Source organism: Sinocyclocheilus grahami, unplaced genomic scaffold, assembly GCF_001515645.1.
Source record: "Sinocyclocheilus grahami isolate Dianchi unplaced genomic scaffold, SAMN03320097.WGS_v1.1 scaffold113.1, whole genome shotgun sequence".
Taxonomy (NCBI): Eukaryota; Metazoa; Chordata; class Actinopteri; order Cypriniformes; family Cyprinidae; genus Sinocyclocheilus; species Sinocyclocheilus grahami.
Genome location: NW_015505292.1, coordinates 1,268,352 through 1,294,383, shown reverse-complemented (window position 1 = coordinate 1,294,383; position 26,032 = coordinate 1,268,352). Strand labels below are relative to the sequence as shown.

Genomic DNA, 26,032 nt, shown 5'->3' with positions numbered 1-26,032 from the left:
TCATACTTAGAACTCCTAAAGTGGTTCAAAGGTTACAGAGTTCAGCAAATATGATCTGTACTGTGTGCAGATAGGCATATGAAAAACATGGACACATTAATGCACCACTAATATGGATAAACATATTTATGTTTTTATTGTAAGCAGTCGTTAAACTAGTAGTTTAACAATGTCACAGCCTAAAAAATATGTTCCTTATATACATCTGTATCTGTATTTCAAATGAAGGCTGTCACTGTACCTGATGCTAAGACTCTGAGGGTCTTCACAGCGCCACCCCAGGGTGCTCCCAGAGAGATGAAGCCCTTAATGTAGTGGTCTTTCCAGTGCGGAGTCTGCTGGTTGAGGAAGTACAGGATGTAGTTGTTGCCCATACGGTGGCCCAGAAGGTAGACCGGTTGCTTGTACTCATCGTGCATCTGAACCTTTTCCCAAACAGATGCAGGAATATACTGTAGTCTATAATATATTTAACGGTTCAATGTTCCTTATATATATATATATATATATATATATATATATGAAATGTAATTAACATATTATGGTAGCATAAAGAGTTTAAGTTATGCTATGTTATACAAAACAAGAAACATCTAGTACATTTCACACTTTAAGAGCTATGGTGGCTACACTCTAAAAAATGCTGGGTTAAATATAACCATAATATAAATGTTTAACTGTGTTTTTCATTAAAAAAAATTATATGACAGTATTATGGATAATGCTTTCTTCACTGTACCTGATGCTAAGACTCTGAGGGTCTTCACAGCGCCACCCCAGGGTGCTCCCAGAGAGATGAAGCCCTTAATGTAGTGGTCTTTCCAGTGCGGAGTCTGCTGGTTGAGGAAGTACAGGATGTAGTTGTTGCCCATACGGTGGCCCAGAAGGTAGACCGGTTGCTTGTACTCATCGTGCATCTCCTCCACCAGGTCCTTCAAACGTGAAAAATATTCCTCCTGCTCATCTACGTGGTACCAAACAGAAACATTCACATAGTTGTTTGTGGGACACAGAAAGAACACTGTGTGAATAGTTGCCAGTGTGTTGCTATGGAGTTGCCAGGGCGTTCCTATGTTGTTGTTAAGATGTTTGAAATGCTTTTTAGCATGTTGGTAGATTGTTCTGTGTGGTTGAAGTGGATCTGGTTCCTCCAAAATCTGTGTGAATATGCACATGTATAACATTATCAATGCTCTTTTATAATAATCATTATTAATGTTGCCATTTTATTGTGTTTATTATTTATTCATTTTGTTTATTTAATATATACATATTTAATATGCTGTATTTTTTTAGTGCTGTCAAATGATTAATCGCAATTACATTTCTAAGCACTCAAAGCGCTTTACATTGTCAGGGGGTATCTCCTCATCCACCACCAGTGTGCAGCATCCACCTGGATGATGCGACGGCAGCCATAGTGCGCCAGAACACCCACCACACACCACACACCAGCTTATTGGTGGAGAGGAGACAGAGTACCGCTGAGTCAAAACAACCCAACCGCTGGGTCAAAACAACCCAATAGCTGGGTTTGTCCCTTTTTAACCCAGCATTTTTTAGAGTGTATAATCTTTAATGTACAGATTAAATACATTTGATAAATTCTGTATAATACACTGTAACAAAGCAAAAAATTACTATATCATGCCTATTAATATAAACTAATACAAAGAGATGTGTAAGACATACTTTCTGGGAAAATGTCATACAAAACCTAGGCTAAGAGATGGAGGATCTTCAGAGCTGTCATTCGTTTTCTCATGGTATTTTCCCTCCAAAATTCTCTGGATTGCGGTGAGAACCTTGTGATTAAAGACCATGTCCAAATGAGCCATGCCTCTGAACTCTGTCACATGCACGGCTTGTTCCTGTTTCTCCATCCAGCGCTTACAGAGACTCATGCTGCGACTGCCAACGGTGTCGTCACCGTCATCGTAAATAATATCTATGGGATCAGCGATTGGAAACTGTTCGTCATACCCGTACGTGACAGGTGTAGGGAGGCCCACCCCATAGAGGCAGTAGACCTCGACGCCAGGTGAGGGCAGACCGGCTGTGAGGTTTTTGGAGTCCTCCCACATATACCAGCCATCCTCAAAGTTGATGTCTTTGAAGAACTGTTGATAGTCCTGGTTGGTGTAGTTGAAAAAGGGGGTGGAGATGAAGGTGTGATCACTGGACCATGCCTCTTCAGAAGGGATCATCCACGGATTTGTGGAGGTCATCCGTTGCTCTTCGCAGATTTTTATATTGGACACGAAGGGTATGCCATCGTTTTCACCTGAAATGGCATAAAGATCAAAACTCCATAAAAAAAATTTCATAGATGTTAAAGAAATAGGTCACCCAAAATTTTTATTATGTAAAAAGGATAGTATTGTTAACAATAAAAAATTAATTTGTAAAATAAATAAAAAAAACTAATAAAAAAAGACAAAAACACACAACAAAATTACTAAAACGTCAAATAAAATTTAATTTACAACAGAAAAACTATAAATAAAATTTAATCCAGAATGTTAAAGCAGCACCTTGTAACTTTTTCTGTGTTCAAAATTTGCAAAATGTATATAATGAGCGAGTACATCATGAATTCATCTTCCAAACCACATTTTTGTCTTATTCCGAATCACTACAGTACATTTATAATAAGTACTTCTATTTGGACTATTGTAGCCTGTTCGGGTCCTCGCCGCTGCGGAGTAACACATACCTGCGTGAATCGCCATAGACATAAACTTAGAGAAGTAGCTCCGGTTAGAATGTTCTTCCGCGGGATGTGTGCAGTTCTGTTTATTAACCGCTAGAGCGCCAAAAGTTACATAGTGCTGCTTTAACACAAACTATAATAGTATATCAATGACTAGGGTTGCAAAGAGGCAGAACATTTTCAGTAAATTCCTAGAAAAATTCGAGATTTTTTTTTTTAACTTTCAGAAAATATTTACATTTTTGGAAAGTTTCTGGAAATGTTCTGCCCCTTTGCAACTGTATCAGTGATACTAAAAAACATTGCTACTAATGGAAGGACCGAACTGAATGAATTTGCTTAATAATATAATATTCTTTCTATGTTTCCACAGTTTTCAATATTAATGATATTAATCATGAGACATTGAAGACTGGAGTAATGGCTGCTGAATATTCAGATTTAACAGCACATTAACTTCAGTGGGTAACCAGTCTTGGGCTACAGGGTGATATGGCTGCCAATAACACAATTACTTGAGATGTTATACTCACCTGTCAGTTGTTTAAGTCAAGAAACTCTATAGGGTGCGTCTGTCCAAATCCAGGGACCCTTACTTCCACCCCGGGTGCATTAGAAGTATTGCGAGTTGTCCTGTTGTACACAATTCTACACAAAAGAAACAAATGTTACAATCAAGCCTGAGCCAATGAAAAACAAGAAATTGTTTTCTTTCAAGGTTACAAAAGCAGGGAGGCTTTTGTTCAAATATATCAGAGCTTCTGATAACCTGATTTGACGTTGTTCTTCTTAACCTAGCTAGGACAGTAGAGTGCGACTAAATATTGATTATTATGATACACTGGCCTGACTTATGACATTGGTCTCTGAGAACCCTCCAAAAACAATAGACAAAAGGTCAATGACCTGAAATACAGAACTGAGGATTATTAGGAAACAGCGGTTAATAAATCAGAGGTACCCAGAAAGGGTTGCTCTGTGAATTTGCGCACATGAGACAAAACAAGTTTAAATATTGAGTAGTATACATTCCAAGCATAAAAAATAGTGATATATAAATACATACACTAAGTTTTTTTGTTTTAAAAGAAATGAATACTTTTATTCAGCAAGGAGGCATTACAGTTTTAGTGACAGAAATTTATAAAGATTTGTTTAAAGTTTTCAAAGTGAGTTTACCTTATATGATCAATTCCAATGGGCATGAACATGTTTAGGTCAATCCAGAGAGGGAACCAGTCCTCGGTTTTCCTGTAACACATCCAGTGTACCAGTGTGGGCTTGTCTATTTTGGCCTCAAGGCGATTACCCAGATTTCCAGGTACTGTTCAAAAGGGGTCAAAAATTAAACATTTATGTAATTAAGCAGATACATATTTTGTTATCACAGACAGAACTGGTCTAAAAGTGCATGAGAGGTCAATCTGTTATCTTTTCTAACCTGCCTTATGTAATAATTTGATATTCTTTCCTACTAAATTAATGAACCAATATAGAAAACACATTAAACAAACTCTCAACTTAAATATCCAAACTATGAATGTAAGATTGCTTACCTATGATAAGCGGAGGAGTGCTATTATTGATGATGAGAGGTTTGGCCGTCGGAGGGAAGATAACGTTAAATAACCAGAATCCAGAGGTCTGGTGCAATCAGAAGAAATGCAACGCATGTGAAGGAACGCGAATGTCCCATTGCGTTTGTGTTGGCCGTCTGCCTCTGAGGCTCTGACTCCAGCGGCTTCAGCTCGTATCTATAAATGAGTTCATCCAATGAGGCGTCGCTGAGTGTGTCAGAACGGGAGGTCACCCGGTAAACACTCGAAGAGCTCCTACCGTGTGTGAAGATTACATTATGAGGGTATATACTTATTTCAATCAATAAGTTCCGGTGTAAACATGCGTGAGGAAACGAACTTGGGTCGATCAAAAGCTCAATAAAAATCATTAGTGTGTTGAAAAGATAAAACACGTGTCATTGCACGAAGTGGGTGCAATGTCAAAATGTGTAAACTAACACTTTTTTTTTTTTTTTTTCATTTTTAAAATTACATTTAAAACAGCTACCCAGATAACGTTTTCAGAACTTTGGCTTTGAACAAACGTTCTTCCAGCAAGAAATAGACTAAGCAGTGTTGCCAGATTGGAAACAAACAAATAAGCACAGTGAGTTAAACTCAGTTAACATACTGCGGTAAAAATTAATTTATTAATGTAAAAAAAAAAACAAAGTTGTACTGCGTTTTTACGTTTTTTTTTTTTTCAAAATTCGTTGATGCAGTGTCATTTTAGTATCATTGATAAACTATTATAGTTTTGTTAATATTTTGAATTAGATTAAGTTTTGTTTCTATTTCAGTAACTGTTTTAGTATCTAGTTTTAGTTTGTAATTATTAATATTTTTGTTTTTAATATCTAGCTTTAGTTATTTTAGTACTTCAACTTAAATTAAAAAGAGAAATGTTTCAGTAATGATTTTTAGTCAACAATAACCCTGCTCTGAATATAAAGCAAAAAATTACAGCATTGGATTTTTTTGTAACGGTGAAATTCTTTACCGTTACTTTTAATGTAATCCATGTTTGCAGAAAAAACAAAAACTCAAACCCCACATTTTTGTAGAGCTATACTATACACAATACTTTTACAATATGGATTTATGTACATTAATCTATATTGTAATAGTATTGCGAACTGTACAGCCGACACTCATCCCCTTGAAGTATAAAGAATGGCATTGGTTTTGTATTTAATTTTTGTTTAACGTTATTAATAAAAAATGTTGTTCAATTAGCATGTTTTTGTGTTTTGCTTTGGTACCGAAATTGGTACCGAGAACAGTGGATTTTCACTGGTATTGGTACCGAATACTGAAATTTTGGTACCGTGACAACACTACAACAGGTTTATAATCGTTTCTCATTACAATAATTGTAATAATTTCCACTGACTACCAAACTTGGATTGGACCATTACAGCTAAATAAGGAAAATGGGATTACAGAAATGTTGTGAATCAGTTTACATTACATGCAGTGCTTCCACACCAAACGCGCCACCTCATACCAGATTCTAATACACCATCTCGCTGTTAGGCGTCCCTCTCGAGAGCCTGTTTTGTTTAGCATTATCTTTCTCTCCCTTCACCTTGAGCTCCATGCTCTCTCTCTAGTGCACAAAATTACACTTTAGAGAGCAACACTCATTTAAAACAAATGCGGAACCCAATTCATCCTCGGACTCTTCATACTTTTAGAAAGTCGGCCAAAATCTAAATTCACATTCAATTGAGGCTTCTTATTTTGGAACTGCAAAAGAACAGTCATCGTCTTCCCATGAACAGTCCCTTGTGTATTATGGAACTGATGTTTCAGATCACAATTTGGGAAAAGGTTTTAAATCTCTCATGAGCAGCAACTCCCTAACAAACCAGGCAAAGCAGAAACACTGAAATGTGCCACACCTTTTTAGCCGCAGGACCTGCTGGTTTAGCTTTCTTAGTGTCTGGTTTGGGTTCTGGTTCACTAAAATCTTCACTGGGACTTTGGTTCCTGGCTGGAGCTGTAAAATAAAAAGACTTTCAAGTTGAGTCCAGCATCTTTAAAAGATCTCAAATCAGAGTTTTTAATTTACATTTTCCTTAAACCAATAAATAAATAGATAAAGAAAAAAGCCCTTTTGTATTTTTCTGAAAGAGACACATAATTACCCCCCCTCCCAAAAAAAATAAAATCAATAACTGCAAAAAAGGGTAAATTTATGGAGTGCATATGTTCACATTAACAACCATGCAAATATAAATGTGTTCAATAAACCAGCCAGGAAGTAGTGGTCATGTTAGCTGTGGTTAAAGGGAAAGTGCATGAACCTGAGGCTGGTTTGGCAGCAGGGGCACTGGAGGCGGGTTTGGAAGCTGCAGCTTTGACAGGAACTGCAGGCTTGGCTGGCATCACGGCCCTGGCCTTCTCCAGCATGCCAACCACCTGGTCCTTTGACGCCGGCTGCAGAAAGACAAGAGGGAGACTGATGTTGCATGACTGCTTTTCTATGGTCAAAAGTTGATCCATGCGTTTTGGTCTTATTAACCATCTACGATAACATTGAATGAAAATCATACTTTTTTCAGGATGCATTAGTGATCGAAAAGGAAAGTAAAGACACGTATAAATGCTTAAAGAAATGCTTTTTTTACAATTATATTCAGAGAATTGAACATACTTTTCCCTCTTACCTTCAGTTTGCCAGCAGCCTTGATCATCTTCTCATAGCCCAGGTGCATCATGAAAGAGGGAAGTGCATCCTGAGCTTTTTTGCGCACGTCTCCGCTGCGGTCCTCCAGGCAGGTGTACAGGTGAGGCACGCACAGCATGAGGTCTGTAGGCACTGTACGCAGGGTGGGCAGCTTCTCAGCAAGCCAGCCCAGCAGCTACAGAATTTTAACAGCATTTTAGCTTGTGATCATTGATCAAGTAAAATTAATTTAAGGTTATTTTTGTTTTTAAAAAATTGTTTCCGCCAGGTTTTTTTCCATAAGCATGAGCTCCATATTTTCTCATGATGCCATTTTATTTTCCTTTTTAATAATTTGCCTAAAGGTTCAATAAATTCTTCCATTTCATAAAATTAGACTGACTCGTTTCATATACCAGGCATTACAGGGTAAACCATGAATGCTGTACCTCCTGTCTGAGGAAGGGGTTTTCCTTTTTGAGTTCCTCTGATAGGTCCTCTCCTTCAAGCCACTCCTTCATTCCAGTCTGCTCCACCCATGCGTTCAGTGTTGACAAGGCTGCAGCACGGACGTTAGCCTGAAAAGTCAAATTTCAAGAAAATTAGAAACAATTCACTCTCTCTAGCTGTAGGTTACCTGAAGAGCCAGACAAGCAGCACAAGTGCACGTGATGCCACACCACAAGTGTAACAAACAGACTCTTAAGTGTTTCATACCTTGCTGTCACCAAGAAACGTAATGACTGGAATTCCCATGTTCTTGACATGCTGCTTGAGAGACGGGCCCATGGCAGTAGCTATCTGCTGCAGAATATTGAGAGCCTGCTGGACCTACACACACATGTTATATGATTACAACCATGCCTTTAATTGAATGCTACAACTGAAATGCCTGAATGGCAATAGAGAGCACAAACTATCTAATGTCAGAAATAAAATGTTTAAATCTGGTTTAGTTGAAATAATTTGAATTACCAGTAGTTTGTTGGAATCACTGAGACGGCCCTTCAATGCCATTGGCAGCTCGCCGATGTTAGCCTGGATGAATTTGGCCTCAGAAATGACGGCTGCCACCTCATCAAGCCCCTCCTTCCTGATCTTCCAGTTCTTGTCGCTGATCTTTGACACCATGTCCAATGTGATTTTATCACTGTGAACAAGAATCGGACTCTTAATTTGAACGGTTTGTTCGCACTGGGATCCCAAAACTGCCTGATGAACGTAACATTTGAAAAGAAAACGTTTTGTGAAGCACTGCCACACTCTCACAGATAGGAGTGGGCGATAAAGCCTCAATTATATCACGATATTTCAAGAATATTTGCGATAATATTTATGACGATATATATAAAAAAAAAAACATGGAACAACGTTTTATTGGTGATTGCAGCTGGCAGGCAGCAGCATTCATTAGTGCAAACAAAATGAAGGCCTTTTCCAATGAGCTACTGTCATCGATAACAGACTACCTAATTTGAAGTGTAAATCTATTGTCATAAGGTGGCAGCAGCAGCAGCTTTGTGTTCGACTTGAAGCAGACCGATCGGTGTATGACGTCAAAATACCGTGAAAATGACTTACCCCTTATTTACACTGCACTCGTCTGCGATGCGTTACGTCTCAGATGCGGCCACTCTAGTCAATGCTTGTGTTTACACCAGTGTTCACTCTCCGCGCCGCTTCGCTAAAGATATGCGCCTCGCCTATTTTTTAAGTTAAGAGTGTGTGCTCAAATATGCTGTAGAACCGCTCTCGCGATACTTTGATTTTATACACCGATCAGTCTGCGCAGCGCTGCTTCAAGTCGAACACACCTATTGGGTTTGTGGCATCTGCTTCAAGTCGAACACACCTATTGGGTTTGTGGCGTTGTTGTTGTGCACGCTAGGGAATGTATATCCGCCATACGTCATCGCGTCGCTATATCATTGATATCGCGATATGACACTACTTTTTATCATGTAAAAATTTATACCGGTATCATCGTGGACTGTATAATATGGCACACCCCTACTCACAGACCTGATATCAGTTCTGGGCAGCAGGTCCATGCTGTCTCCGGCTCCGCTGTCCACCTCCTCTTCTTCAGCTGCATCTCCCTCCTCATCCGCTCCTGCTTTTTTGGAGCCACGTATGGGGGCAGGAGGAGACTGACCCTGCATCTTTATGAAAAACAAAAACAAAAAAAAGTGACAAGCTGAAAACTGACTTAACAGGGGGAAACACAAAAATACATTAGCACCAGTGGTCTATTAAAGTTATCGTTTTGTAGTTCAATAGATGTCCTTTTGTTTACATTTGTTTTTAGTTTGACTTTTTTCTTTTATTTAGTTTATTTTATTTATATTATTGGTTATTTAATTTAAATTACAATCAAAATATCAAAGAGAATCAGTCCACAAATGCCTTAGGAAGTTGGTTTCAAATAGGGCTGAACGATTTTGGAAAATAATCTGCGATTTTTTTTTTTACCAATATTGCGATTGCGATTTAATATGCAATTTTTTTTAAAAGCTCTTTATGTTCTGTATTATTCAACAAAGACAAGCTATAAATCATTGTATAGTATGACCAACACACTATTAGATAGATTAAACATAAATGTTCTTTTCTGTAGGTCAGGCCTCTATGTTACGATGAAATTAGGTGATGCATGAATTGATATGAATTACATTTTTAACAACTACAATCACAGCAGCACCTGCCTGGGTCTGTGCGACTTCATCTATGGCTTTTCTCTTCCCTTTCTCAAACCGATCCATCTCCCATCCTAAGTTACGTCCTTTGGCTGTTTACTGTTTTCTTTTTCTGCTGATGGCCCGCGCTCGACTTGAAGCAGCGCTGCTTAGACCGATCGTTGTGTGTCATACACCGATCTGATCTTCAAGTCGAACACACCCTCTCTCGCTCGCCGTACTTTGATGTCATACACCGATCTGATCTTCAAGTCGAACACACCCCTTTACTCTCGCCTGTCACATGACCGTGTAATTGCAGCCTCTGCGATTGAAAAATAAAAAATTTTCATATCGCGATATTATCGCAAATGCAATTAATCGTTCAGCCCTAGTTTCAAATACATCAGTAGTGTGAAATTAAGATAATGTGCACTATGAAACAATCTGCTTTGATAAACAAAGTGTAATAACTAAATGGACAAACATAAGCAATACAGACAGTGAAGCAGTAAAAATATACACAAACTCACAAACCTATTAGGTATGTGACAAGCTAGGTAGGGAGGGACTGACAATACCAAATAAAAATAATGAATAAGCAGGTGTGGTTCAAATGATTAAGTAGATAAAACAGGTTTTAAAGGGGTCATATGATGCTGCTAAAAAGAACATTATTTTGTGTAATGAAATGCATTTATGCGGTTTAAGGTAAAAAAAACAAACACATTTTCCACATACTGTACATTATTATATTCTTTCTTCTAGTGTTTCACCTTTCTGAAACGCATACATTTTTACAAAGCTCATCGGTCTGAAAAGCGAGGTGTGCTCTGATTGGCCAGCTATCCAGTGCGTTGTGATTGGCCGAATACCTCAAGCGTGTGACTGAAATGTTACCCCCCTTACCATATTGTGATGCCCTGTCCGGCCGGAGCGACGAGACAAAAACAATAAAACCCATTATAAACGAGGTATTTGTTGCATCCAGTGGGGACATAATTACGGATTATAAATTACCTCTACTGTCTTTTTACGTGTTGCATCGCGCCGCATAAACATAAAACCATGTCTGCATTTGTGATCGGAGAAATGACAAAGTGCTACTCTACACTGCCCAAAAAAACTCACGTTTGAATCGTCAGTGGCAAATTCTTTAAATTAAAAAAAAAAAACCTTCCTTACAGTCTGTGAACAGCCAGCATTGTAGTCTACTCTATCAGGATCAGGTAACAGTCCTCCATAAAATGCGCTGGACACATCTGAATATTTGGGTTAAACGGTTTTGTAAATACAACTTAACCACTGATTTCTAGTCGTGTCCTCTTTTGGAAGGCCAAACAAAGTAGTTTCGCTTTCACAACGAAACGGCATCACACACCGCGGCCTTGAGTGAGCGGAGGCCGGCTTGAGTGAGCAGAGGTGGCGGGCTTGAGAATGGCACGGCCGGCGGATTCAATGAAGGAGCTTCTGGCGGGCTTGCGGCAACCACATGTGACGACCCCGGGCTGGACTCCGCTTCATCCACAGTCCCCTTACCATATTGTGATGCACTGTCCGGCCGGAGCGACGAGACAAAAACAATAAAACCCATTATAAACGAGGTATTTGTTGCATCCAGTGGGGACATAATTACGGATTATAAATTACCTCTACTGTCTTTTTACGTGTTGCGTGCGCCGGCAACAACAATACTACAGCGAGAATAAAAGTTACGGCTTCTTTCTTTGCGTGAACATTTGCATAACGCCGCCAAACTCACGTTTGAATCGTCAGTGGCAAATTCTTTAAATTAAAAAAAAAAAACCTTCCTTACAGTCTGTGAACAGCCAGCATTGTAGTCTACTCTATCAGGATCAGGTAACAGTCCTCCATAAAATGCGCTGGACACATCTGAATATTTGGGTTAATACCAAATAAAAATAATGAATAAGCAGGTGTGGTTCAAATGATTAAGTAGATAAAACAGGTTTTAAAGGGGTCATATGATGCTGCTAAAAAGAACATTATTTTGTGTAATGAAATGCATTTATGCGGTTTAAGGTAAAAAAAACAAACACATTTTCCACATACTGTACATTATTATATTCTTTCTTCTAGTGTTTCACCTTTCTGAAACGCATACATTTTTACAAAGCTCATCGGTCTGAAAAGCGAGGTGTGCTCTGATTGGCCAGCTATCCAGTGCGTTGTGATTGGCCGAATACCTCAAGCGTGTGACTGAAATGTTACCCCCCTTACCATATTGTGATGCCCTGTCCGGCCGGAGCGACGAGACAAAAACAATAAAACCCATTATAAACGAGGTATTTGTTGCATCCAGTGGGGACATAATTACGGATTATAAATTACCTCTACTGTCTTTTTACGTGTTGCGTGCGCCGGCAACAACAATACTACAGCGAGAATAAAAGTTACGCCTTCTTTCTTTGCGTGAACATTTGCATAACGCCGCCCAAATCTTCCCACATCATGACGTAGATGTGGGGGCGTGTTAGAACGAGCCGTTTTAGGTGCACGGCCGGCGGATTCAATGAAGGAGCTTCTGGCGGGCTTGCGGCAACCACATGTGACGACCCCGGGCTGGACTCCGCTTCATCCACAGTGAAAGCCAATTCGGTGATCGACAGCGCGAAGTTGATGTATTCCGCTCCAGGTATGACGAAGTGGATATCGTCCTCTTTTGGAAGGCCAACCAAAGTAGTTTCGCTTTCACAACGAAACACACAGCGCCTTCACGACATGGCGGCGGCAACAACACTACTACAGCGAGAATAAAAGTTACGGCTTCTTTCTTTGCGTGAACATTTGCATAACGCCGCCCAAATCTTCCCACATCGTGACGTAGATGTGGGGGCGTGTTAGAACGAGCCGTTTTAGGTAGGCGTGGTTGACTCTTAACTTTTATAAAGAATATCTCTTTGGATTTGAGACTTTAGTCTTTACAACTTTACAGATCTTCTTGATGCACCAAGAGCTTGTAACACTCCAAAGAGAAAGGAAAAATTGAAAATCGCATCATATGACTCTTTTAATGCAAGCTAACACCCACTGATGATCAAGGCAACTCTTTGAAATGACCACTTTCGATTAGTGTATTTAAAAGACCATATTTACCTTTTCAAACTCTGCATCAATTTGTGAAAGTAGGGCTGGTTTTTCGTCTTCAAAGAACATGCGCAGGGGAGCGCCCATGTACAGATACATAACTCCCAACAGAGCGATCGCTGAGGTCCTCACAGCCTTACATTAACATGAACACAGCTCATTATACACAATTACACACAATCAGACAAATGGATTTGCAGTGCAGTTTAAGCAAAGCTCAATAAGTCATAATATTCCAGGCAAAAAAAAATACACAAACAAAACCAAATTAAACACTGTGGCTCGTGACGAAATGATCGGTCTGTGCAAGAAACAACGGTATTATTATAATTTTTAACCTCTGATGCACTGCAATGTCTGAACTGTCCTGAGTGCGTACTCGACAGCCAGCGCGTGACGCGTCTTCTTGCTTTACGGCGGATCGCGGACTTATAAGTGCATTACCGCCACCCATCTCTCAAATGGACCATTGACACCATCTACAATCTCAATTAGGAGTGTCAATGGTCCATTTGAGAGATAGGTGGCAGTAATGCACTTAAGTCTGCGATCCGCCGTAAAGCAAGAAGACGCGTTGGCTGTAGGACACGCTCAGGACAGTTCAGACATTGCAGTGCATCAGAGGTAAAAAATTATATAAATACTGTTCAGTTTCTTGCACAGACCGACCGTTTCGTGTATTTACACATCAATGTATCGTCACGAGCCGCAGGGTTTAATTTGGTTTTGTTTGTGTATGTTTTTTTTTTTTTACTCTCAAAGCAGGGATTCTCATTCACTTCCATTATAAGACTGACAGACTGCAACGGTTTGAGTTAAAAATCTTCATTTGTGTTCTACTGAAGAAACAAAAGTCACCTACACCTTGGATGCCCTGGGGGTAAGCAGATAAACATTTTCATTTTTGGGTGAACTAACCCTTTAAATCACCATCATTAGTAATAATGATATAATAAGATATTGAAAAATGTTAGTATCCTAACAGTTGACGGGCACCGTTCTTATCAACTCTTCGGATTCTAACATTTTTCTAAATATCTTCTTTTGTGTTCAACAGAAAATGAAACTCATTCAGGTTTGGAACAATTGGAGGGAGAGTAAATGACGACAGTTTTCATTCTGGAAGTGATCTTAACCATACATCTGTTGTAACTTTCAAGTGGATAGGCATGTTTAAAGGATATGTATATTGAAACCATGACTCAGAAAATTACTCACAGGATTTGTGGCACCCAGAGCAGTTTTGACATTGTTGATGAATGCCTTGACATTTATTCTGGATTAAGGGGAATTAGATTCAGAGTTAGAAATGAGGAAAAGATTAACTGCACGAAGGAAAAAAAGTCCAGGTATACACACTGCTCACCCTGCAAATCCAAACTCCTTCATGGCATTCGCCAACCAGTTCAAAGTCTCTGCTTGGTTTTTAGGATTTTTCTGAGCGAAAGCCATCGAGACAACCTGCGAATTAAGAAACAAGAGCAATCATTTAAATCATAATACTTTTATTTTTTTTTACATTATTATCAACATCATCATCATCATAATAAATGTTTAATAAAATAAACCACAGAGCAATCATTTAAATCATAATACTTTTATTTTTTTTTACATTAATATCAACATCATCATCATCATAATAAATGTTTAATAAAATAAACCACTATTAGTATTAGTAATAAAAGTATTAAACATGTCTATAATACAACAGCAACAAGTTTACACTTCAATTACCATTTATAATAGAAAAAAGGTAGAACAATAAGCATTATTTACTACACTTATTACAACTATTTTGATGTTTAATAAGGATACAATATTAAAAATGTCTATTTTTATTATTACTATTACTATAATAAAATAAATCTCACAAATAACCCTTTCAAAAAATTAGCAAAATGGAAACTATTTTTCTAGTTTCCCGCTAAAATGTGGTAACAGTCCCACACCACAAACACTAACCTGTTCAGCAGTCCACGGCAAAGAACAGGCCACCCCGATCACAGTGAGAGCCTCTTTAGCATTACTTCCACACTTCACGTCTCCAATCTTATCAACCAGACCATCCAAAACCACCAATGCGGACGTCTTTGAGAACGATCCCTTTTGTGCGATTAAACCCACAATGTGGAGCTTCATTTGCATTACCTGGAAATGGAAAGACACTGGAAACTAGCACCAGATCGAACGCCAAACATTGAGAATTAAGAACAGCCCTACATGGTAAAGAGGACTACCTGAAAGTTGGTCTCTTTCCATCCAGGTTTCTTAGCCAGCATCTTGACTAAAGCCTGGCATGGCATTTCAGATGTGTCCATCTGCTCCACAGCCTGAGCAGAACACATTCAAGTTTAGAGCATATTCCTCAAGTTAAAATCATTACAAATAAGCTGAAAACAGCACAAAAGGTAGAGACACATAACCCAGTCACCTTCTGAAACTCTTCCATGCTAGCAAGTCTCTCCTTCCAGTTAGAGCTGTCCAGCAGCTGCATACAGGAGGCTGGGAGCACAGCGGCAGCCTTCTCCTCACACACTTCCGGCTAATTGACACATAAAATCACAATTACATGACAATTTTGCATGATGAAGTCCTCAGTTCAATAAAATATTAAAAGTGTGAATGTAAAATTGGAGACGTACAGACAACTCAGTCTCGACAATTTCCTTTGTGTCTGGAGCTTTCTTGGACTTTGCACTCGGAGCTGAGGCTGGTTTGCCCTTCTTGGGAGGTCCTGCAGCCTGTTCACAAAGAACGAGACAAACAAATCAGTACAAAACCATTTGTCTTGCTTTAAAATAACCGATTTAACAAAATAAGAACTGGTGGTACCTTTGCAAGAGGAGCTTTCTTAGGAGGCCCGGATGGTTTGGCAGGAGCTTCAACAGGTGGAGGTGCTTTTGCAGCAGGTTTCGCTTTCTTCTCTCCTCCACCGCCTCCTCCTTTCGTTCCAACAAGCTCCACTTTATCAGCACATTCTTTTATCTATTTATGCATGAAACGTGAAAGGAAGAGTCATGAACTTTTGCACTTGTTCCACCCACAGTCTGTTCGCTGACTGCCTGATACACATTTGCATGCAAAACTGGCAAGTTAATACAAAGGAAGTGTGGATCATTCACCTAGCTGGTTTTATGCCATTTTACACACACATATATATAAAAAAAATCTAACATTTATTTTTAAAAGGATGATTGTTTTATTGACCTTTCAGCAATAGAGTTTCTTGAGATATTAAAAACATTTTGCTGTTAACATTGAATTATTTTGCTGTTACAGTGAAACATCATTATATAAAAAAGACCAACAATTTAAACAAAAAAAGACCAATATTTAAAATATACAGATTACTAATCTAAAACCGAACACCTCATAATACAAAATCAAACTCTAAAACTCAGTGTTTTAAATTTAATGAATCTCTCAGATATTTATTAATTTTATTGACCAATATTGGATATTTGTGCATGTTAATTTCCTCAGTTTTTAGGCCTACATGTTGTAAATCACTGACTCTTCAAAAAACAAAAAAGAAACTTTGGCAAATCATACTGCACAGTTGTGATGCCTAGATTTTACCGTTTTTAATTTTAGACCAAAATAGCATCGAAATTTTTATTCAGTCAGTTATCAGAGATTACTAATCTAAAACCGAACACCTCATAATACAAAATCAAACTCTAAAACTCAGTGTTTTAAATTTAATGAATCTCTCAGATATTTATTAATTTTATTGACCAATATTGGATATTTGTGCATGTTAATTTCCTCAGTTTTTAGGCCTACATGTTGTAAATCACTGACTCTTCAAAAAACTAAAAACTAAAAAGAAACTTTGGCAAATCATACTGCACAGTTGTGATGCCTAGATTTTACCGTTTTTAATTTTAGACCAAAATAGCATCGAAATTTTTATTCAGTCAGTTATCAGATTATCAGTATTCACCAGAATATTAATAATATTGTACCTCTAAAAACAGCAACCTAAATGTCATAATGCAAAGCTAAACATATTTTTACCTTGTCCAACTTGAGTTTGTCAACATCAGTCAGGAATGGGTTGACTGCTTTCTCCCCTACCACCTTCATGGCCATCCCCAAAGCCTCAAAAGCAGCATCTCTGACCTCCGGAGCAGAATCATTCACTTGCTACACAGAGAGAAGAGGGACAACTTATTCATTTCATGACCCAAAGACACCAGTACGGACAAGTTTCAAAAAACATTTTCCTGCGTTGACTGGTGGGGAATCTATACCTTGAGGAACGCTGCACAGAAGGGCTTCAGAACGCTTTTTGGCAACGTGCTCGGGGTACAGTGACGGAAGCTTCTGGCGAGGAACAGTGAAGCCTGTTGCTTGATGGAGGGGTTCTTGTTGTCCATCACTGACAGAACATCCTCACTGATGTTTTGCAAGGTTGTCTGCGATACAGTTGTCATTTTCCAAGTTACTAATAAATAAAAAAATTCTGAATCATTTCTGTCAATTGCCACCATGCATTTCGAACACTCACAGTACGGAAGACCGCATCAATGGCCTCCTGCAAAGCCAGAACCACCTGAGGTTTCTTCTCCTTGAACTTCTCCAAGATGGTTGGCACCACCTTCAAAAAAAAAAAAATCATATAGCTGTCTAAAATTGAACAACCATCATAATTTGCTTATCTTTTTTCCGTGGAGTTCATTTCATGTCATAGTGAGCACTTACAAGACCTGCATATGTCCCAAACTTTTTCCTCAGTCCTGCTGCCAGTCCAGCCAAGCATTTGGCTGCCATGGCCACTAGCATCACATTGGCATCTTTCCCAATAACCTAGAACAAAAAGGGAGTATTTTCTAATGACCTTGCTCGCAGAGGATATCCCATTACCCAGAATCCCACTAGGACCGTTACCTTTTTTAAAGCTCGAACCAGGTCCCCATAGTCTCCGCTCTCTAGTTTTGGGTTCTTAATCAAAGCCTCCACTGCCTCCAATGCTTCCTTCCTCTCCTGCCATTTTTTCGCTTCCTGTGACGAGAAAGTGAAATGATGCAGGAATGAAACAAATTGACACAAATTCCAATATTATTTAAATAGATCAGTGTTATATTGGTTTGACTTACAATTTTTTCATAGAAGTCTTTAGGAAGTTTAGAAAGGATCTCGACAGCTTCCAAAAGCTCGTAAGGATCCACCTGAGCAGCTTCAGCCTCATCATCGTCATCTCCTACAATTAGAAATTAAGTTAAATTCTTAGAAAAAAATAAAATTAATCCTTAAAGAATAAATAAACGAATATATATATATATATATATTTGGGTTCTTAATCAAAGCCTCCACTGCCTCCAATGCTTCCTTCCTCTCCTGCCATTTTTTCGCTTCCTGTGACGAGAAAGTGAAATGATGCAGGAATGAAACAAATTGACACAAATTCCAATATTATTTAAATAGATCAGTGTTATATTGGTTTGACTTACAATTTTTTCATAGAAGTCTTTAGGAAGTTTAGAAAGGATCTCGACAGCTTCCAAAAGCTCGTAAGGATCCACCTGAGCAGCTTCAGCCTCATCATCGTCATCTCCTACAATTAGAAATTAAGTTAAATTCTTAGAAAAAAATAAAATTAATCCTTAAAGAATAAATAAACTAATATATATATATATATATATATATATATTTTTTTTTTGGCACAATTTATTACATTTAAAATTACAAGCCTCAATAAGTCAATAAAATGGCTTTTTCCTCACTGACAGCTACTCAGTTGTTAAAGAAAGTCTCCTTGCTTTGTGCTGGCAACTAATTCATTACTATGGCAACCAATGTAGATATACCAGATATCACCACACAACCTGAACAAATAGATCTGATTTCATAACATACAAAATGGTAGTAGGGACAGTCGGTTATAAAAACAGGATTTGAGAGAGAAAAAAAAAAAATCTGAAGGATTATAACTATCAATATTGTCTTCATAAGAGAGTTCAAATTTAATGCTGAATTTTCACTACAGTCTTCTTTTTGCACTGGTGCAGAAGCTGTATTCTCACCATCAGCCTCATCTCCTCCATCAGCCTGCTGTTGCTCAAACTTGGTCTTGAGGTCCTGCTGAGAGCGCAAGAACCTGGTCTGCTTAGGAGCTGCAGTTGGCAGTTTCACCCATTCTTCCTCCAACTCTTTCAACTGAAAGGAAAGCATCAAATAAGTAATAATACAACCTGTATAGACCATTAACATTGAGAGATGAATGCCACTTAACTCAAAAGACCCAATCTTTATGAATACCTCAATGCATATTTTTAAAATGAAAACATTATGTATTTGAAAACTTCATGGTGAGAAGCAGACTCACCTGTACAGAGTTGATATTCTGGAGGGGAGTTCGCAGAGCATCGCGGATCCATCTATAGATCTCCACCGCCAGCAGTCTGGCCTCGTCTCGAACTGCCTTTTCTCGAGACTCAAACTGTTTTGGCAACACTTTCACAACAGACTTGAGAGTAACGATCTTCGATCCAAATTCACTGAAAAAGAAAAAATTTAAAAGTATTTAATGCCAGCAAGTAAGTGACAATTTGACCACCGCATTTTCTTCAGTCTTATGGTTAACAGGTTTAAAAATTGCCTACTCACCAAAGTGCTTTCCTTAGCGTCTCAATGCAAGTGACAACAATCTTGGGGTTCTTGTTATCCAGTCCTTTGATCAGCTCATCCTGGACCACCTCTGCCTTCTCAATCTCTATGTACATGAGGCAGATATCAGTCCCCAGCTCCTTGGCTCGTGCTTTGGGCTGGTTGAAGACTTTGCCAACCACTCCAGAAACCACTTCCCCTGTTGTCCTGCAAGACAAGACTTTCCATTAGATCCCATTAAGACATTATAGATCCTAGGCCCCACAAATCGACACGATCAGTATCAAGAAAATTCTTCTATACTGCGCCAAGTACGTTCCCCGTTTCAGGGCTCTATGCTTACTTTTCTTTTTAGGAGCGCTTGTGCTCCTAATTAAAAGAATGTAGGAGCACGGTCAAAAATTTAGGAGCACCTTCTAATCAGTAATCAAAAATGCTGATAAAAAAAATTAACCTTCCCATTACGAGGTGATATTTGACTCCTTAAAGTGATTTACAGGGAATTTAGTTTTTACCTTAGTAATGGCATTTTTCTAACTTTATTAAAAGTGTAATCTTTTGTGTCAAATTCAAAAATATATATTTATAAGCTTTTTAACATTTCTAATTAATACAACAGATTAAAAACCAAGTAGAATAAGAAGTATAATAAGAATAATTTACCAATCAAATGAAATCAGTATTTAAGAAATACATTTGTACTACAGAGTTGGCACAGAATAACACACAAGTGGCTTATAGGTGTATTTTCAGACGTTTAATGAGGCTCAGAGGTGGCATGAGTGCAACTAAATTAATTTTGAGTTTAATGTTTTATAATATAGAAATATTAAATAATTTAAATAACAGAAAAGGTACTTTAAAAATGAAACAAACTGCCAGTAGGTGGCGGCAAGTCACTGACTTTATCACTGAATCATTCATTCAATTGATTCATTTGAACGTCTGTTTCATTCAGGAACGAAGTACGTGATTGTCTTTGGGTAGTGGGTAATTGAATCGTTGACTCGCTAGATTAGTTTAACGGGGTCATATGATGCGATTTCAAGTTTTCCTTTCTCTTTCGAGTGTTACAAGATGATTGTGCATAGATAAGATCCCTGAAGCTGCAAAGACTAAAGTCTCAAAACCAAAGAGATATTCTTTATCAAAGTTAAGACTCTGCCACGCCCCCCTAAAACGGCTCGTTCTAACACAGCCCCACATATCTACCTCACTATGTCGAAATATTTGCATAATGCCACCCAAATGTGCACACAAAGAAAGGCGTGGTTTCAGTAACCACAGTTAGTGTTGAAACAGCCATGTCAGGGAGATGCTGTGTGTTTCTAGGCGAAAGCAAAAGCACTTTATTTGGCCTTCCGAAAGTAGATGCATTTAGGAATCTTTAAGATGACTTACAACAGAACAGCAATGCATTTTATGGACGACCGTTTCGTGAACCTAGGAGAGGAGGTAATTCTGACTTTGCTATGACAATCTGGCGCTTCTGAATCAGCTACTGTTTTGTTATTAGTTTAAGTATTTGCTATTGACCGTTCAAATGCTGGGTTCTGCGCATCGTGTGTGTGTGCGAGCGAGCGAGAGAGTAACATCACAGTGGACTCAGCTGTCTTAACCGTGGCTTGTGTACTGCAAACACATACCAGCTTCATCACTGTGTCTGTCACGCGACTCTGTTCCCCTTTCGGGCTTGAACTGATGGTAAAACTAATGACATTATTAACTGTCCTTACATTTATTTTGAAAGCTGAAGCTCGCGATTATGGTAAGGGGCATTACATTTCTGACGAGTGCTTGCGGTTTTTGGCCAATCACAATGCACTGGGACAGCTGGCCAATCAGAGCAGACTGAGCTTGTCGGAAGGAGGGACTTTGTAGAAAACAAAGTGTTTGAGAGAGGCGGGGCATAGAGGACCTACAATAATGTACAGTATTTGAAAAATAATGTGTTTTTTGAACATTAAAGCATGTCAACATATTCTGTTACACCAAATAATGATCTTTAAAAAAAGCATCATATGACCCCTTTAAAAACGCAGTTCATTCGTAAACGAAACACCGCTGTGTTTGAATGGAGATGCGCAGCGGCTCAGCTGTTACTTTTTTTTTTTACTATTTTAGTTGACGAAATAGAGCAAAATAAGCCAACTGTGTTGTTGTCGGACAATATAAGTCACTTAATATTCACTTGTTTAATGAACTGTTGTATTAAATCAATCTCACATTTGCAAACTTCCTTAATCATTAAAAGCGGTCACTCATCTTAGTTCATCGCGATCTCACAAAACGCCATTATAATCAACGAAGCTCCTTACACTGCACATTAATCTCTTATTTACACTGGGTCTACATTTTGTTTGTTATAATGTGAGGATACGTCTGTGATACATTACTCAACGCTGCAGAAACACGCAAGTAGGCTACGTTAGAAACTTTGAAGCTCCCTCAGCGCAAACACAAATATGCTGACCGGGTCAGTCGCACTGGTGCTCCTAAATATTTTTTTCATAGTCGCACACAGTAGTTTTCAGTCGCAAAAGTCACACTGTAGAGCCCTGCGTTTAAAGCACCAACTTGAAGACAATTTTGGTGTCACAGATAGCAGCAGAAATATCAGCATTTTTCTTCAAAAAGCTTGTTTAAATTTAAGGAATCTCAGTGTTCTTCATGGAAACGAGGAAATTAGGTATATTTCCATGTTTCCTGAATGGGTTAAAACTACCGTGTTCCTAAACAAGACCTACTTTGCCTGATGACTCACTCAGTCCAGAAATAGACTTTTTACCAGGGATCACGTTTCTTTGCTTTGTTCCAAAACTCAGTTGTAAACAAAAAGCTCGTCAAGCATTATTCCATATAAAACAGGTCACAGAAACAAAGAGCTGCTCAGGGATTGAGGGAAAAAGCAAACACTGCTATTAATCCTCCAAGGACAAAATCAGTGGTTTGTGAAACTAATGACTAGCACTAAAGAATTCTGTTCCTACTTCTATGATGCTTTTTGACATTTAGAGACAACAAAAATAAATAAATACATAAATCTACTTACTTGCCAGCCACATGTGCATTCTCGATAAAAGCAAGTGCTGCCTCCAGCCCTTTGAGTTGAGCTACGGCATTTGAATCCGTTACAAATTTCTTGATAAGTCCAAGGTATTTGCCCCATTCTGGGCTCTTCTCGTCTTTTATCCTCTGGAAGAGCTTCAACGCTTCCTCGTATCCATTTAATCTCGCTTTCCAAATCTAAGTGAAAAAAGAAGATCAATCATGACAACGAACAACCGAATAAATGAGCTTGTGACTTGATAAAGTGACCCACTTTCTTCAGGAGCTGATACGTTTAACAACCATTATTCATAATACAGGACACATGAACTCAAGGACACTATGTATATGAAATGCTTTATTTCCTGAGTGGTAATGTGCTGTATATGCAAAAACTCAGGTTGATAAAACAAAGTACCAGATATTAAACTGAATTTATCAAGAAACTCAAGCAAAAGTTGTGCTGCTCTTAATGTGGTGTGACCAATCGATGTAGCAATTAAATAATCCGCAATTTAAGAATCTGTCAGAATGAACTAAATGATTCAAACAGGAGCACTGCTCACTACCATCTCCCCCTGATTGTCCCGCCTCTTTACTGCAAGTTCCAGCAAGAATAAAAATGAATGAACATCAGAGGGTATGTTGAAAGAAGCAACGCAACTGGCTGAAATCCATCATGCAATCGTCCAATCAGTTTAAAATGTGGTAAGACGTCACATGTAAACAACCGGTCACCTAACATGACATTCACCTCAGTAAAGTTCTCCAGTAACTAGTTAGTTAGAAAAATTAACTCTAGAGGAAACATCACTACATTTATATATTATATTCATGTCAAAAAGTTTGGGTTTAGTACATAAAAAAATAAAATAATAATTAACACTTGTTTATCAAGGATACATTAAATTGATGACAAAGTGACAGTAAAAGACATTTCTAATTTTACAAAAGATTTCCATTTCAAATCAATTCTGATCTTTGAACTTTCTATTCAAAGAATCCTGATAAAATATCAAAACAAAAATATTAAGCATAACTTTTCAATATTGACAAGAAATGCTTCTTGAGCAGCAAATCAGCATATTAGATTGATTTCTGAAGAATCATGTGACACTGAAGACTGGAGTAATGTCTCCTGAAACTTTAGCTTTACCATTACAGGAATAAGTAACCTTTTACAATTTTAACATTCGAAAACAGTTACAATTTTAAATTGTAATATTTCACAATGTTACTGTTTTACTGTATTATTGAACAAATGCAGGCTTGGTGAGTATAAGAGACTTATTTTAACAACATTACTTTTGAACAACGTGTATTATAATACATTTAAAATCAAATTCTATCAAATAAACGTCTAAAAATGATTTTATAGCATCCAAGGTTTGCAGTGGCTTTGAGTAAAAAAAAAAAGAAGCATCATATGATTGAAAACCGACACCGTTTTTTTTCTTTTTAAAAACTCAAAACTCATTTTTGGGTGCAAGTGACGCAAAATGACTTAACATGACAACCATATAGCAAGGTGGTTGATCACTTGTAAATGAGATTGCTGACAACAGGGGTGTTATTTCCATAATTCAGTGCTTTGCATGCATTCATCTCTAAAGGCAACAATTAGGGTGAGCCATCCGCTGACGGTTTAGCTCTACAACCACAAGCTGGTCGTCTTACACCATCAGGAGATTTTGGATGGGCCAAAATATAAAAGTAGCCGGGATCACTCACCTTGTGTTCACATTTCTGGTCCATCGGTAACTTCATCCATTCACTGTCGTCCCCCATGGCTATTTTCTGTCTGTCTTATCTATTCAGCTAAACAAAAGAAGGGGAAACTTTGGTTGCTCGCACAGCATACAAAGCAGAACAAGCAAGTCTACCAGACCAACTTTTACACTTCATCACAGCATTCTCCACTAAATATGTAACGTTAAAGGTTACAGTTTAAGACACATAACAAACAAACGCCACATAACAAAATTCAGAAGTTTAGAGTTAAATGTTAATTAGACATGTTTGAGCTCATCTGATGCATGCAACAAACATCTCAACCATCTAAAGTATTAAAAACAAATGTAATTAATATGGCATGGGGAACTTGACAAGCTTGTCACAATAACTTTGCAAGATCATCATCCTCATGCATTTCAACAACAACAGCAACACCCTCCCTCCACGGGGCAGTGCTTATTACATCGAGCGAAAATTATGAAAAGGGAGGCTGTGAAACATGATCAGCTTTGCCCTTTTGGCGGTCACATTGTTTCGATTTTTTTAGGTCAAGTCGTTTTGGAGTTATTGCCATTTATCTCTGAATGTGTCACGAAAATCGAAAACAAAACTAACTTAACCCCGCTAAATGCACACATCCAGATCTGCAGCCAAAGCAGAGCAACATCCACTAATGCATCTCCCAGAAGAGGCTAGTTTCATATTACATATCGATCCGAGCCGAAAAGAACATCCTTAAACACAAAAGCCCAGGCTTTAAGTGAGGAAAACACCATATATGCCCAAGAAACGTGTAGAAGAATGATGCGTGCAGAAACCGCCGCCAATTCAGCCCGCCCAAAACAAACAGAAAAGAGCAAATAAGGAGTGTTCTTCGCAATACCAAACGATTAAATGACTTAGCAGCTGAAATATTTATAGATCAAGTAGTTTGAGGGTTTTAAAGGCGCTCGCGGTTTGTAGCGCATCACATGCGAGAACACTCTCGGGGTGCAGCAGAGCCGTTAGTGACCCGCAGCTGCTGTCGCTCGGGCCAGGGCTTTTTGCAGGATAACACGTTTAAATACGTTCCTACTTCAATCAGGACACAGCAAATCTACTCCTTACAGCTTTCTAAAACCATTTCCGTGTACGGTTTGTTTAGCTTCGAAGTGTAAATATGGTTCAATTTAAATATACCGGTTAGCCGTTAGCACATACGCGGCCCTGGCTGACTGTCTGTTAACGTCAGTCCTGCAACAGCTTAAACCATCACGAGATTCAAACAATATCGCCATTTTCACAGAGTTCCCCAACAAACACAACGCTGGAAATGTCAAAACTGACCCTTGCGATCTCACCTAACCTGATACGTGACTCACACTTTTGTTTGTCACAGATATAAAAGCGGCTTGACATTATTCAGTCCGTCACTAAAACTGAGGCCCTCAAATAAAACGCAGCAACCTACAACGAGGCAGAAAACATTTTAAAACGGCTTTCGCCTAATAATCTCCGAGCTCTCCCGATCACAAGTAAATATATCAATTTTAGTTACCTGCTTTCTGAGAGGGAAGACAGGGCGAGCTTCATCAGCTGGGACCGATATTTGGTCATTACTCTCCAGGCTTTGAAACGCCTCCGAGGGCGGGGAGACAGGAGGAGGAGACGCCTAGCTTTCATTCAAACCACCACCTCGTCTGCTATAGGCTGTAGACACAGAGCGACACGCGTCATAACCTGAAAACCACGCCCACCTGCGGGGAAAACAATCCAACGCTCTCCATTGACTTTGTATTGCGGGAAGCTGCCTCCTTGTCATTTCTGACTTATAACAAAAAACAGAGCAATGCCTAAAAGCTGCTATGTGACAAGGTGTACAGTAAACAAGCTAAAAAACCCAGAACTACGTTTTTATTAGCTGTCGACCCAA

The 26,032-nt window shown here is 38.6% G+C and overlaps 1 protein-coding gene and 1 pseudogene across 1 annotated transcript; both read right to left on the bottom strand.

Annotated features, from left to right (window-relative positions):
- Positions 1-1,570: 1,570 nt before the first annotated feature.
- LOC107589204 (phosphatidylcholine-sterol acyltransferase-like) lies at positions 1,571-4,424 on the bottom strand (annotated as a pseudogene).
- A 1,361-nt stretch (positions 4,425-5,785) lies between these two features.
- LOC107589203 (cytoskeleton-associated protein 5-like) lies at positions 5,786-25,759 on the bottom strand. Its single transcript, XM_016277568.1, has 28 exons — positions 25,658-25,759; positions 24,118-24,204; positions 22,391-22,584; positions 19,339-19,545; positions 19,058-19,229; positions 18,756-18,888; positions 18,183-18,286; positions 17,620-17,733; positions 17,434-17,538; positions 17,240-17,329; positions 16,983-17,147; positions 16,747-16,875; positions 15,559-15,711; positions 15,369-15,467; positions 15,158-15,268; positions 14,964-15,056; positions 14,689-14,874; positions 14,093-14,187; positions 13,945-14,002; positions 12,736-12,861; positions 8,966-9,105; positions 7,919-8,093; positions 7,661-7,774; positions 7,393-7,521; positions 6,945-7,139; positions 6,582-6,714; positions 6,177-6,274; positions 5,786-5,881 (listed from the first exon to the last, which is right to left on the bottom strand). The coding sequence occupies exons 2-28, from the start codon at positions 24,172-24,174 to the stop codon at positions 5,786-5,788; spliced, it is 3,471 nt and encodes a 1,156-aa protein (XP_016133054.1). The 5' UTR covers positions 24,175-24,204; positions 25,658-25,759.
- Between the last annotated feature and the right edge of the window lie 273 nt (positions 25,760-26,032).

Coding starts and splice junctions, on each gene's coding strand:
- LOC107589203 (XM_016277568.1), bottom strand. CDS start 24,174: ATGGGGGACGACAGTGAATGGATGAAGTTACCGATGGACCAGAAATGT. Junction 18,287..18,755: donor TGGAGGAGATGAGGCTGATG/GTGAGAATACAG, acceptor TTCTAATTGTAG/GAGATGACGATGATGAGGCT. Junction 5,882..6,176: donor CAGGTCCTGCGGCTAAAAAG/GTGTGGCACATT, acceptor TTTGTGCACTAG/AGAGAGAGCATGGAGCTCAA.